Source organism: Vidua macroura, chromosome Z (genome assembly GCF_024509145.1).
Source record: "Vidua macroura isolate BioBank_ID:100142 chromosome Z, ASM2450914v1, whole genome shotgun sequence".
In the NCBI taxonomy this organism is placed as follows: Eukaryota; Metazoa; Chordata; class Aves; order Passeriformes; family Viduidae; genus Vidua; species Vidua macroura.
The window spans coordinates 37006681-37020199 of record NC_071611.1 but is presented as its reverse complement, the minus strand read 5'-3'; the positions used below and the strand labels follow the sequence as shown (position 1 = coordinate 37020199).

Below are 13519 nucleotides of genomic sequence, written 5' to 3'. Positions count from 1 at the left end.
CCAAGATTACAGCAATATGCAACTTGCTTAACAACCTTCACATCAGGAAACAATCCCACACTTTGGTTCTTTGCACAGGTGACTGAAGGACACAGATAAAACCAGTTGCCTGTGGTTCCTAGACTGAAAGGGGAAGAAGTGCTGCCAGATGCTGCTAGGGAACATCCAGTGCAGTGTTGAGGCAGTGCTCCTAGACAGCACACCCAACCCCTAATGTAAGTCAGAATGTGCTGCTAACTGTCCTCCCTTGCTCTGCAGAGCTTGCAAACCTCCCATTTAGCTGAAGCTGCTGTAACCCTTTAATTGATTCTCAAGTGAGGCCAGAAACCTTATCTCCTGCTCACCCTCTAATCCATGGAGATCTGCCAAACCACAGCCTGTTTTCACCTCTGATGGGGCCTTCTTTTCAGAGACCACTTCAGAGGTGGGTGATGCAATGCAGTGCTCTGTATGCCATCACATTTGATGCATGTGTGGCTTTTCTGTGAAAAAATGTTTCCTTTCCTTGCTGGTATGACATAGTGCAAAGCAACAAATCTCATGTACAAGACACAAAAACCTGACACGTCTGCTGTCATGAGAAGCTTCGTATGCCTCTTTCTCCTCTATGCTTGGGAAAATGCATGGCTTAAAGGTCAAGTCACTAAATTAAGATCTATAAGACAAAGGTTCATTTTCTATTCCTGCCTCAGCATTCCTTATTTTAATCAAGTAATTTCGTTTTCCTGTCATCAAAACATGCAAAACATCCTGTCATAATAGAGAAAATGAATCCTTTATAATTTGTGTTTAATATGGAGGCTATGGAGATGGTTAAAACATGCACACACCTTCCATGCTCTGACCATTTCTTTCAGACAAGCTTTAAGCCTATATCTTTGGCTCAAGCATTAGCAAAAGCCAGAAGTGAGAAGCCATGTCCTAGACCAGCCCCACCGCCAGTCACTAGTGTTTTCACATGCTGGTATAGAGCTCTATCTGCTTGGCAGGACTAATGTCAAAGTCACCATGTCTGATCATTTGTCTCAAGAATCTCCAGCTCTACTACTCTTCTCAGTGCCCAGTCCAGGTATTAAAAACTCCATAAATCCTTATCTTCTATGCAATACAGAAATCCATGCAGTGTTTTTGACAGCTACTCTTCTGTTCTCCCCAGCATAATTTAAACTACCTGTTTTCAAGCCATCACACACAAATGCAATATGAAAATCCAGCCTAGATCAGAGACCAAAGGAAGAGGATTGGTCTTTTGGAAGAAGCTGTTCAAAAGAGGTATGATGAATCTTGGTGTTCGAGGGCTTCAGAAGACAGAGCAATATTGCTGTTATGAAACAACTGTATGCAGCCTTAAATAACCCAAATTTTAAAGCCCTTTCTTGAAGAGTGTTTTCTGTTTCAATGCCTATCTCAATTCCATAATAATTCCAGGGACAAAAATCACTACATCTGCACTGTGAGACAAAACCCAGAAATTTCAACCTTTACTTACTCTTGATCCAAGAGTTCTCCAGGCTTCAATAATGTCAACATCTTAAAAGATACGTTGAGACTTCGAAAATAAGCTAGCTTGTCTTTGAAATACTTTGGTCTAAATATTAAAGCATATTATTACAAATAAATGTTAATACACCATATTTTCTACAGTAAAAAGGAGCAAGTCTGTGAAAGGCCTGCTACCTCAAACACCATTAAAATACAGACAAAACCCAAAATACTACTTAGTGGCATTTCAGCCTCAAAATAATCAATTAGACTATATGCTATTTCCTCCTCTTCTGTACATAAGGGTTTGATCTAGCACCATTAGTCATCACAGTGTATGTGTCAGCTGACTTTGCAATGCAATAGGTAAAATCCCCAAACCTGCTTTTCTCTTGTTGTTCCGTGGTTTATATTTAGATCATAAGCAAAGACAATGGAATTTTTTATAAAGCTGAACTGTAAATCTTGTCATTTTTTCACTCTGAAGATAGATTGTATTTTCTTTAATGTAGCTATTTAATAATGGTTCACTTAAAGACTATAAGCAACACAAGCCGGTACTTTTCTTTCTGACAAATGCTTTACAATGGGTATTTTAGAGGGCCATATTTAAGCTCATCATGTAGTCAGCATTGCTTTCTTCAGCTGTTCAGAGCAATTTATTCATCAAGGGCTAACTGAGGCACACTCAGTTCCACCCTGCATAGTGCATAAAGTAAAAATACAGTTTCTGCTCTGATTGAGTGACATTTCATACAGATCTGCATTTACACATGGTATAAGGCAGTGGAAAACCAGACTCGGATTCATGTTAAAATTTCACCTCTCAGTGAGTGAATCCTGTTATCCAATAAACTGCTGAAAATTAATCCAAAGGAAAAAAGAGCACCTGAACCATGAACTGAGTAGAACTTAAGAAAAAAGTTCACTTTAAACACAGTAGTTCCCTTCTCTCATCCTGGATCCTTCCTGGTTTGTCTGTAAGTTTGTGCAAATTTTTAAAGCACATTATTTTGTCTTACATAGTAACTTGTGAGCACTGTTTTAATCTAGCAGGCAGAAAAACAGGCATGTTATCCTATCCCCACTTACTTTCAAGTGTCATTTCCAATTAGAATACTTCTCCATATCTTTATTGGTTTTACATATCCCCTTACTATTTCTGGCCTGTATCCCACTCTTAAGACAGAGCTGAAGTAACACCTGATGGAAAGTGAGATGTAAAAGGGACTGCATTTTGCTTCTTGGCTTCTGTGTTGCAAGAACAGTATGCTCTTGTAGACAATAGCATTTTCAAAATGAAAAGGCATTATCTCTCACTTGACTTGGAGAAGCTGCTTCCAAGGAATTTAATTTTTTTATCAGCACTTCTGAATACCTTTTGAAATACAAAACCAATTAATAAAACCTAAACATTACAACCAAACACCATCACCTTACTTCTTCATGGGAAAATTCAAGGTAATTCACAGCCTAAGATAGATGGCTTGAAGATTAAGAAACCTTATCTCTCTTAGCATATCTGGGAGAGCCATGCTGAAAAAAGGTAAAAATACAGTTCTGAAAAGTACACAGGCCAGAAGAGTAAAAGTGTAGGGGGGAATATGCCTTTATTCTCGCCTTGTCCTTGAGCCTTTTCCATGATATAGATCAGAGATGATACCAAAGCCAGGGCACTGAACTTACTGTACCTTTGATCTCCCTTCAGCACAGCACTTCTCCCTGACCCTAGACCTCCACCTTCACCCAGTTTAACCCTGTTTCAATCCAGACACAAAACAGGGTTCTCCTCCAAAACTGAAGTCACTTTCTGATAGCAGAGATTACTCTTGATTTTGTGAAGGATGCAGCCTCAAAGGAAACAGTCAGAATTGTCGTGAACAAAGCATATAATAAGCAACTAGGAACTGAAATCCCAACACGGACCAGATCACCCAACCTTACAGTGACTTTTTCCAACCCCTACAGGGCAAGAGGATGTGACAAGGCCAAATACATAATGGCACAAAAGCCAACTATTTCTTTGCAGCACCGCCATCACCACATCATCCTAAGCTCTCCAAGAAGTCAGTATTGATTTTAATGGTTCATGAACTGTTTTCAGCAAAGAGAGTCTGACGCATTGCTAGCCAGTTCATTAAAATTGGTCTTAGAAATCCCAGTTTTCTCCATATTCCACACTGTGATTTCTAAAGGAAATCCTGCCTAATGCACACCAGAAGCAACAGCATTCATTTGTACATGTGCTGTTCATGTCCTTCACAGTGTCCCTTGGCTTCTCTCCCCATTATACAGCTACATCCAAAAATTACTGAAGCTGGCTTGTTTTCTCCTTATGTATTGTCAACTTATAAAATGTTTCTCAAAACACTCACTCGGCACATGCACTAAATAACACTTGGCTAACGGCATGAGACCAGCTCCCACTCACAGCAAGAACCTGCACTCCTAGATAAGCCTTGAGGCATGTCTACACATGTGTTCCCCATTCCCATCCTGGACAGCACCTGTTTTGAGGTGATCTCTCCTACTTGAAAGAAGAATGGCTGTCAATTTTGCACCAGAAGCAAAGGAAGGCAGAACTCAACAGAGCAAGGCTTTGCAGATTACAGTTCATCAAAACTGAGTATTTCCATATTCAGTTTCAAAGTTTCACTTCAACCATGGAAACAGTGAGATAACTATACAAGGTGGAGGAAAAGTTAAAGCATTAAAAACAAAACAAACCAAACAAACACACAAACATGGCCCAAGCCAGACAATTCCAGGTTTGGATTCACATGGTCTAAGTGTCCTGAATTTAAATATACAGGTTGTCTATACAAAAAAAAAAAAAAAAAACAAAAAAAAACAAAAAAAAAAAACTGATTTTTTTTTTTAGTGCAATGAGGATTCAGATGAACGCAGTCAAAGACAGCATCTGCTACTCAAGTGTCCAAGCTAGATCTTTGCCTCTTCCAATTAATATCCTCTCCCTTTACGTGGCTTAGGTTAACTGGGGAGTTTCTGTCCAAAACCAGCTTCATCCAGCTTGTTTACCCCAGGGTAAACTCCTACCCCAAGGTAATTACTCCTACCATGGTAGCATGCAGAGTGCCAACACAATCTTAATTGATTTCCAGCAATGGAAAAAGCAACTGGCAGGTGCCTCCTGCAGCAGCTTCAAAGTGATCCTTCTGATCTGCCCACCACACACAGATGAGCCCCTTTGGAGATGCAGGCACTTCAAGTCTGAGGAAATCCATCCAAGTGTCTCCTATTTTTGGATCACATGATAGGAATACACATCCTCACACATGAAATACAAGAGACACCACTACCTCAGCTTGCATGGCTTCTCATACAGTATTTGTGGACATTATCTACACAATAAGAACAGTCCCACAAAATTTGAGAGTTTCAACAGAAAGAAAGAAGACTAATCATAAAATAGCAAATCTCTTGGGATTCCTGTGGTAGCACCTAGAATGAGCACCTGCTCAAACTTCCCCATTGACAAAGCACTTTTGGGTAGCATGCCCAATGGACGGAAAGCAGCATTCCATCAAAAGTTTTTGTGAGCTTTGCAGTATAAAACAAACACCTTTTCTTCCAAAGCACAGCCTAGGCATCAGTGAAATTTTCCACAACCCACTGAGCAGATTTCCTAACCCAGCTCTCCTCCTAAGAGCAAGGCCAGCCTCTGTATCAGTGGTCTCCTTGAGATTACCAGACCCAGATGACAAATCAGAAAACATGGCAGAGATTACTAGCAGGTGTCTTAAGATTTCTAACAGCTGTCTTAAGATCATCCAGCAGCTTCACAGTTAATTAAAATGTGTCAAACTTTTCCATATCTCTTCCACATTTTAGTGGCAGGTATCTAAGTGAAACACCAGAAGACCGTTCCAGTCACATGCTGGTTCAGGAGAGGTACAAACATGCCATTTGGTTTTGGTGTGAACACCCAGACTAGCCTGAAGCATGTATTTTTGAAATATGCATTTTGAAGGTCCAAGTTCTAACAGCAGGATTTAGGAAAGCTAACAAACTAATAACCTTTGAAGCGCTAAAGCATAAATTTGATTGCATAGCACTACATGTAACTCTTCTACATTTTTCTTACTCTCACTTAAATCCCAGTTGAGCAAGCTTTCATAATTATAAAACCAAACTGCATGGCTGCCAATGTATAAATAAAAGCCAAGTGTCTAATGTAGGATGTGCCCATAGGAAGGACAGTGTGGGAATGCTATGGGAAACTACAGTCATTTAACATAAGGCATTTCCCCAGAGTCCTCTGCCCCCCAGTGCAAATGAGCACATGCCCATCACCTGTCAGTTTATGGTTGTCATCTCCCCAAGTTCTGGAAAGTTCCCCGTTCTCGTTATTTCTAATGGTTCCATCTGTAAACCATGCCTTCCCTTTTCCCTCATTGGCCCAGTTTGCGTTACCCCAACCCTTACACCCTCTTCCCACTGGATCATTTGTACCCTAGTTACTCCTTCCCTCCCAAGTTATAGACTCTGGCCCCTCCTTCCTCGGGGCTCTCGGAGTCTCACTCCCCTGAGTGTGGTTGTCTGTCTGCTCCTATTTCTGCCTCCCCACTCCTTCGATCAATTCTGAATAAATCCACTTGGATTCCAGCAGCTCAAGAGTCCTTCTATCTTCCTGGTGGGGATTTTAATTACACTATCCAGGCACCTGTTGACTAGCCGACTGAGGGTTACCCTGCGGGACTCGGTCCAGGGTAGCCTATAGTCTAATAGGATTTAAAAAAAGATTCTATTAAAAATCAAAACTACTATGGACAACAGCATGACAACAAGCTAAAGCTTGAAGTATACTATTCATCTCACTGGAGTTTGTTTTGTTAAAAAAATGGCTACAGAATTTATTAAAGGCTAGATTAGTTCAGTGCCCTTTATCCTGGCTTTTTTAAATTACAAGCAAAATTCATAATGCAGTAGACTTCATGGATGGGTTTTTGCCTTGATGGCAGCAGCACATGTCACGTATCTCCAATCATCTGAAACATCCTAAGTGACATAGACAGAAAGGAGCAAAGCCTGGAACCAAAACAAAGGAAATCCATTTCTTCTTTACATCCTCTATCTTTTTTCAGTATTCTGCAACATTTTATTTTCACAGTTGAAACACTTAAGTATTTAAGCATGAGGCATATAAGCTAACCAGGTAAGAGACTGGATGAGCCAAAGATTAACTTTATAGAGACACCATTTTAAAAGATGGCAAAGCATCTGAAAACTGTTTTAGCAATTTGTTTTCAATTAGATTATGGTGAAAACTGAAATGGTGTTAAAATAGACAGAAAAATAGAAACCTGGACTTTCTAAAATGAAATTATATAATTCAGCCTTTATGTATCGTTATTAGCTGACACTATATAGCTATTCAAAATAATGGAAAAATTAAACCAAGGTTTGCTACAGTGGGTCAAATGAAAAACCATTCAACTTTGCAAAATTTAGATTAAAATCCAAACCTTCAGATTCTGAACCACATTTCTTGCCAATTATATTGGTTGCAGTGTCCCAAGGGCTATATTGTAGGGATTGCACAAGGAGATTTGTTCACAAATTAAATACTTATAATTTGAATGTACTTTGAAGAAAGGATATAAGACGGGAATGAAAGCTATTCTCCCTGGAACTGGCTGCTCTTTGAAGAATAGAATGGTTAAACACAAATCTGTCTACTAAATCTGAATGCTGCTTATAAATTATATACAATTAATTTCTAAAAAGTTGTGAGCAGTTTAATTATTATTTCTATCCAGAGCAGTAGAAGATACTGCACAGCACTCTTAGGGGGTTTAAAGTTACAGTCTGCCTAACTTTCTCTACCTAGGATCTGCATTTTAAACTACTTACACAGTTGAGTGAATGTCACAGTTGAGCATCTTCAAAGCAAGATCCATCTTGCATGAAAGACAAGAGTTCAAGTTGCAGTACAGTAAGAACCATAGGAAATGATCAAACATAAAACACACATCAAACACAAAGTTAAAGACTGTCAGAAGGTAAGGGCAGTTTGGATACACAGAACAGTCAAGAAAATTTCACACAAGAGATTAAAAACCCCAGCAGTTCATTGAGTTGGAAAGACAGAAATAATTCCAGATGGCAACAAAGCTGTTCCCTCTGCCACACCTGCCACAGTGGTAGGATGCAAGGCAGGTTGGAGAAGGCAGTTCTGCTGGAACTGAGCCACAGGAGACACAGTGGACAGAGATTGCTGGACTAATAAACAGCCACTGTTGGGAAACCAAGCAAAGGCAGTTTTGAATTACCTCCGGTAGCATATGGGCGAGTAACCAAAGGGTTTGAACTGCTTGATTTTTACGGGAGTATGAGTAAACAAACAGCTTTATTTTGTGTGTGCTAGAAACATGTCACAGCAGCACAAATTAATGGTGAATGCCACAGGAAACTGTATCACACAGAAATATTTCTGAAAGGGTTGGAAATGACACATTAGCACGTGCAAGGCCAGTGAGAAAATGTTTTGTGGATGAAAGTGATTGATGTAAAAAGATCGTCAACAAATTAAAAAAGAGCTATCCTAAAGAAAAGTTATAAGGATATTTGCTCATTTTCTGATCTGAAAAAAAAGAAAGCATAAGGTACTTACTTCTGGTAGAAAAATCACTGAAAATTGAGTGCAAGGCACAGTGGAAAAGAAAGAAGTCTTCTAGGTACATATACATGTCAAAAGCTAATGGGCGGCTTGCATTACACTTTTATTTATAAGTTTACCTGCTTCATCAGTTTAAAGTTTTAGGCAAGGCTAATTTTGTACAGAATTGGACCCAGGCAAGTGAAGCAGAGGTACTCTGCTGACAGGGAGCAGACAGACAAGAGTGAAACAGATCCTGCGTCTCAAAGACAATCACCCTTCACTCTTAAGCCAAATCCAAATCATTGGCTATTCAAGATCAAAATTAAAGGATTTCCTAATAACATTTAAACAGTGAAAATGCTGTGTGTCTACATAACCAAAAGGAAGAACTTCTAGCCTTTTTTAAGATGAAAGAATTTCCCCGGAGGGCTGAGAACGGGGAATGTCTGTCCAAGAAAAAAAGTATCACTTGAACATTTGCAAGCTGTTACAATGGAAGTTAAAATATTTGAAACAGACCTGTTATGTTAACACAGCAGTGCTACTGTTCACAAAAAAGGCTAAAATATTCCAGTTGCATTAACTTTCTTCTCCCAAGTCTCCCCATACCGTCTTCAACATCCTAATACATCTTTGACATTTGACACTACCACACATCCTCCTTATTGTAAAATAACTCCCTATGAGGTCTTGCTCTGTCTTTGCAAAGTATTATGATAGTGGTAAATAGAATTTTCAAGTTTCAGAGCCTTTTTCTAAAGATGGGTAGTATTAAAAAATTCCACCTGACAACTTGCTTCTTATTTGAGGTGAGCCAAGCTAGCTATGCTGTGTCTAGCAATTGCTTTCCAGTTGATGGACAAAAAAATTTACATGTCAAAAAAAAAAAAAATCCCATCTGAAAAACCACAGAAGCCAATGAGATCCTGGGAAACTACTTTTCACAAGAATTCTATTGTTCATATTGCATCTTTGTGCAACAAGAACACATGCTGAGGTCAGAGGTTTGATCTGCACAAGGAAATCAGAAACTCTCCTATGAAACAAAAGCCTGAGGAATCACAGCTCTGGAAAGTTATGCACTCAAGAGATATTCTAGGTCTTAAATTCATTCAGAAGGTTTTACCCACATTTTACAGACATGGACCTAGAATGCATCAAGATTGCTCATACCGCAGATCTTGGGCTAGTACCAGTTTTGGTGGAGGGATGAGTTACTTATGGAAGAAAATACTCTTTTCCATCATAAATTATTCTCATGGACTTCTCAGAGTCTTGGAATATTAGCACCAGGGGAAAAGGCAACAATGATTGCACAAATTATTTGTACAAAGACTCTGATATTAACCTAGACATATATTTAAAGACTGTCAGTGAGAAAGTTTATTGATCAGTAAGTGGAAAAATTCATAAGGAAATGCTGCCTACTGATGTCTATTTACTGCACTGCATATAAATGATATGATCAGCTCAGATTAAGGAAGGTGCATTGACACAGCAGAATACACAGGCTCTCCATACCTCACCTTTCAGCCTCAGCTTGGGAGCATGAAGATTTTAGCCCTATAAACATGCAATGCCTCCAAAAACCTATTTCTTATCCTGGTCAAAGAGGCACAGGCACTGACAAAGCCATATTTTATCAACTACTGAAAGATATCCTTCCGCCAAAGACTATAATCCACAGTCCTCCACCTTTTTCTTAGACAAATTGTTGAGAGTTTAGCCAGGCAGACCCTTTAACACAAGAGGCAGTCTGCAAGCACTAGAAGACGTACACCTTTTACCCAAAGTCCTAAGAATATATGCTTTCATTATTCTAATCATCATAGCAATAGAAGATTAAATTTGTGTGGCATTTTCTGGAAACTAACAGATCATTTTATTTCTGAGGAGTGTATACTGTTATTTTCTACCATTATCACTTGAGGAAAATCTGCCACTTGCAGCATAAGAGAACACAGACATAGTCAGCTCAAAGAAAGATGAAAAACTCATAGAAAATGCTTCATCATCATATTTGGAAGAAATTAAAACAGAAAAGTTTCTGACAGACAAAGCTGGCACATGCTATATTAGAGATTTCTGTCTCATCTAGAGGGTTCCTGCAGTTGGGAAAACAAAAGGACCCAGCTTGAACTGTGAAGAATTAAATGAATAGATGAACTTACTGAAATACTAGAAAAATCCAGCACAGATTTGTTATTTACAAAAGTATAAGAGGTGGTAAATAGTATAAATTTGTACCTGCATACGATTAGCAACTGAAAAATAAAAGGGTGTGAGCAACATTTTTAAACATATTATGAACAGAAAATTCCTTCAGGAATATAATATAAATACAATCATGACAGAGTATTATGGGCTTGTGCTTCTCTTTTCAACAGCTAAAATGATCCAAGCATGTCTGTGCAAACACAACTGAGTGCATCACCTCAGTTCCAAGCACTCCTTCTAGACAATGAGAAATGTACTAATGATTTTTAAAACAACACTTCCCCCCTAATACACTGGAACACACTTTGTAATGGAAAATTCATTCTAACATTTTCAAGCTAATAGTTTGTTTTCTTCAACATTAGCATTGTTGGACTCTGGCTCCAGAACTGAATTTCATCCAGCTGATATAAGATAAAAATCAGTATTTGTACTCTGCAAGAGAAGTTTAAATCCTGCTGGGGAAAAAAAAAAAAAAAAAAAAAAAAAAACCAACCAAAAAACTTCTTCTGGTGAGGAGAAAAAAAAACAATGTATATAAAATGCTATGAATACTTTAATACTTAAACACTAACTTCAAAAAAGTGAAAAATTCACAAGTTAACACTACGAAGGTTTGACATATGAAGGTTTGGATTACATCCATTCCTTTTGAATACTAGCATATGCTAACAACTACTATGCACATATTATTAATGCTCATCTGTAGACATATGGGAGAAAACTTTTATATAAATTTTATGAATGTCTGAAAGGTTATTTCTTCTTAAAGGATGAAATCAATCCCATGTTAGCCCTTTTCCTTAAAATTGTGCATGTCCATACTGTATGTTGAATATAATAATAAATCTACTGTAAAAAGATAGTGCTTAATCTGCACTGATACCTATAGTCTGTGTACCATGCTCCCTAGCTGACAAATTCACACAAACTATATTGCCACCCTCCCCATAAGACTCTCTTTGCCGAAACTGGCATTTTAAAAGTGAGACAGGCAGATAAGAGGTCTGTGTCAATTTACACTAACAGAAGGACAAATTTCAAAGGTCTTAACACTATGCCACTCAAATCATATAAATTTTTTTGCTAATTTCACAAAAAGCAAGTCTGTGTGCATTGCTGTTACATGAACAAAATAGTTCTGCCAATGTAAGGGCTCAATCTTTGCACTTACAGCCTGCAGAACTTGCCCACTGCTAATTGCTATATTGGGATTAACCAGCACAGCCCACAAATTGGTTTGTTTGTTTGTTTTTAATTTAAACATGTTAACAAGGTCTGAAAACTTGGATTATTAATGCCAAAGCTCTAAGAAATGTCCACTTCGCAAAACTGTGGACAGTTTTTAGAAAGATGTTGTAAGAAAGTAAGAGAGATCTTGGTGAGATAGATGTACCAGTAACAGCCTCATGATGATTCCTTTGGTAAAGGAAGTCACTTAATGGTGATGCATAGCAAAGGCAATTTTTTGCATCTGGATGCAAGTTAAGTTTCATCATGTCTCCTCAAACGTGGAAAAAGTCTCTAAAACAATACATTTAACCTGAAAAACCACCACACATCCAAAAGAGAATAATGTCTCCTCATGCCAATATTCCATAAGAGCATTTCACAGTTTGTGGATTAATGAAAAGTTATTACACTGGAAGATTTTTACAGCTCCAACAGAATATGATGGAAGAATTGCAGATGCTGGGTTCCTATGCCTTGGAGGGATACAATTTTATAGAGGATATATTCAACCAACAGCAACACTCAGTGTAGCAAGTAAAATGCTAGATATAGCTTGTGTAAACTATAAGAAACTAAGAGACACTTAATTTTAGAAGGGCATACCTGTGTCTAAATGAAACTATAGAAAATACATTCTCCCAAATATCAGTTGCTATTATATTGTCCTAAAGTATCTTTAGTATTATAAAAACTGGTGTTAACACAAGCACCTACTACGTGAAACTTGCAAGAAGTGAACATTTCTCATAAGAAGCTTAAAAGACATTAGAGCTTCAGCATCTCTGAAATCTCATTCCAGTTAGACACCTTAGAGAGGAAGGATGCTGGTAAAGAGGTCTTGCAAACCCTTGAGGTGCTCCCTCAAACCCTAGATGATTTGAAACAATTACTGGTTTGCATTCTAACATGTATTTTGCCTAAGTCTACAACCATACTTAATATCTTACCAAAAAAAAAAACAAAAAACTGAGACAGGACAGGAAAGAGTTCGTAGTCTGAACATCATCACCTGCTATCCCTCATCTTATTTAAAACTGTGTTGAGATCGAGCGTTTTCTGACAGCGACATGACATGAAACCGCACACTGCCGCATCCTGCCTCCCCTCCCGCAGCCGCAGCCCTGCGTTCGTCCCCGCTCCGACCGACCTCGCCGCACAAGTTTAGGGGGAAAGGGCAGTATGTGGCATTTAGATCCTAAGCGAGGTTTACTGCTCGGGCTGTTACGCCAGTCCGGCGGTACAGGAACAGGCTCCCTTCCCTCCCCGACACCAGGTACCGCCACGCACTCCGCACCCGCCGCCCCACAGCCGCTCACAGCGCGGAGCCGCCGGAGCCGCGTCCCGCCGCCGCCTCTGCCCGCACCTGCCCCGCTCGCTCCCACCCACTCCCACAGGCAGTGCAAGGCAGCGCGGTAAGGGACAGGCACGGACCCCCGCGGCAGCGCAGAAAGAGATCTCCGCGGAGCCGCGCGGCAGCACTGCCGGGGCGCGCCGCCTCGCCAGCGGCGTGGGGCGCTGAACCGCGCCGAGCGCTTCGCCTTCCCGGCGCAGGGTGGCCGCGGGGCGGGCAGCCGGGAGCACCCACCGGGGATGGCCAGGTTGGTGAGCGGGGTGCTGTGCAGGCTGTCAGGCAGCGCTGCCATCCAGTCGGCGAAAAGCAGCTCGTTCTTCCCTTGCGACGAAGCCATGCTGCCGCCGCAGCTGTACCGCCGGCGCCTCTCGCTCCAACTCGCCCAGTCCCGGCCACGGCCACCGCCACCGCCACAGCCTCGCCGAGCCCGGGCCCCGCCCGCCTGGCACCGCCTCCCCCCGCCCCGCCGAGTCCCCGCCGCCTTCCCGCGGCGCGGCGTGAGAGCCCTCGGGGCCGGCACCGAGCGCGGCCGGACGGCACCGCCGGGCTCGGCCCGGGCACTCGGTGGGCGATCCCGCCCCGAGTACGGCAGGGGTCTGGGGACGGAGCGGCGT

The 13519-nt window shown here is 40.6% G+C and overlaps 1 protein-coding gene across 1 annotated transcript in view; it reads right to left on the bottom strand.

The window, feature by feature from the left end:
* The window catches only part of PLCXD3 (phosphatidylinositol specific phospholipase C X domain containing 3), a 52859-nt gene extending 39617 nt beyond the window's left edge, over positions 1-13242 (bottom strand). The window contains exon 1 of the mRNA XM_054003298.1: positions 13140-13242. Within this exon, the coding sequence (XP_053859273.1) occupies positions 13140-13242 (103 nt within the window). The remainder of the gene's footprint in view (positions 1-13139) is intronic.
* Between the last annotated feature and the right edge of the window lie 277 nt (positions 13243-13519).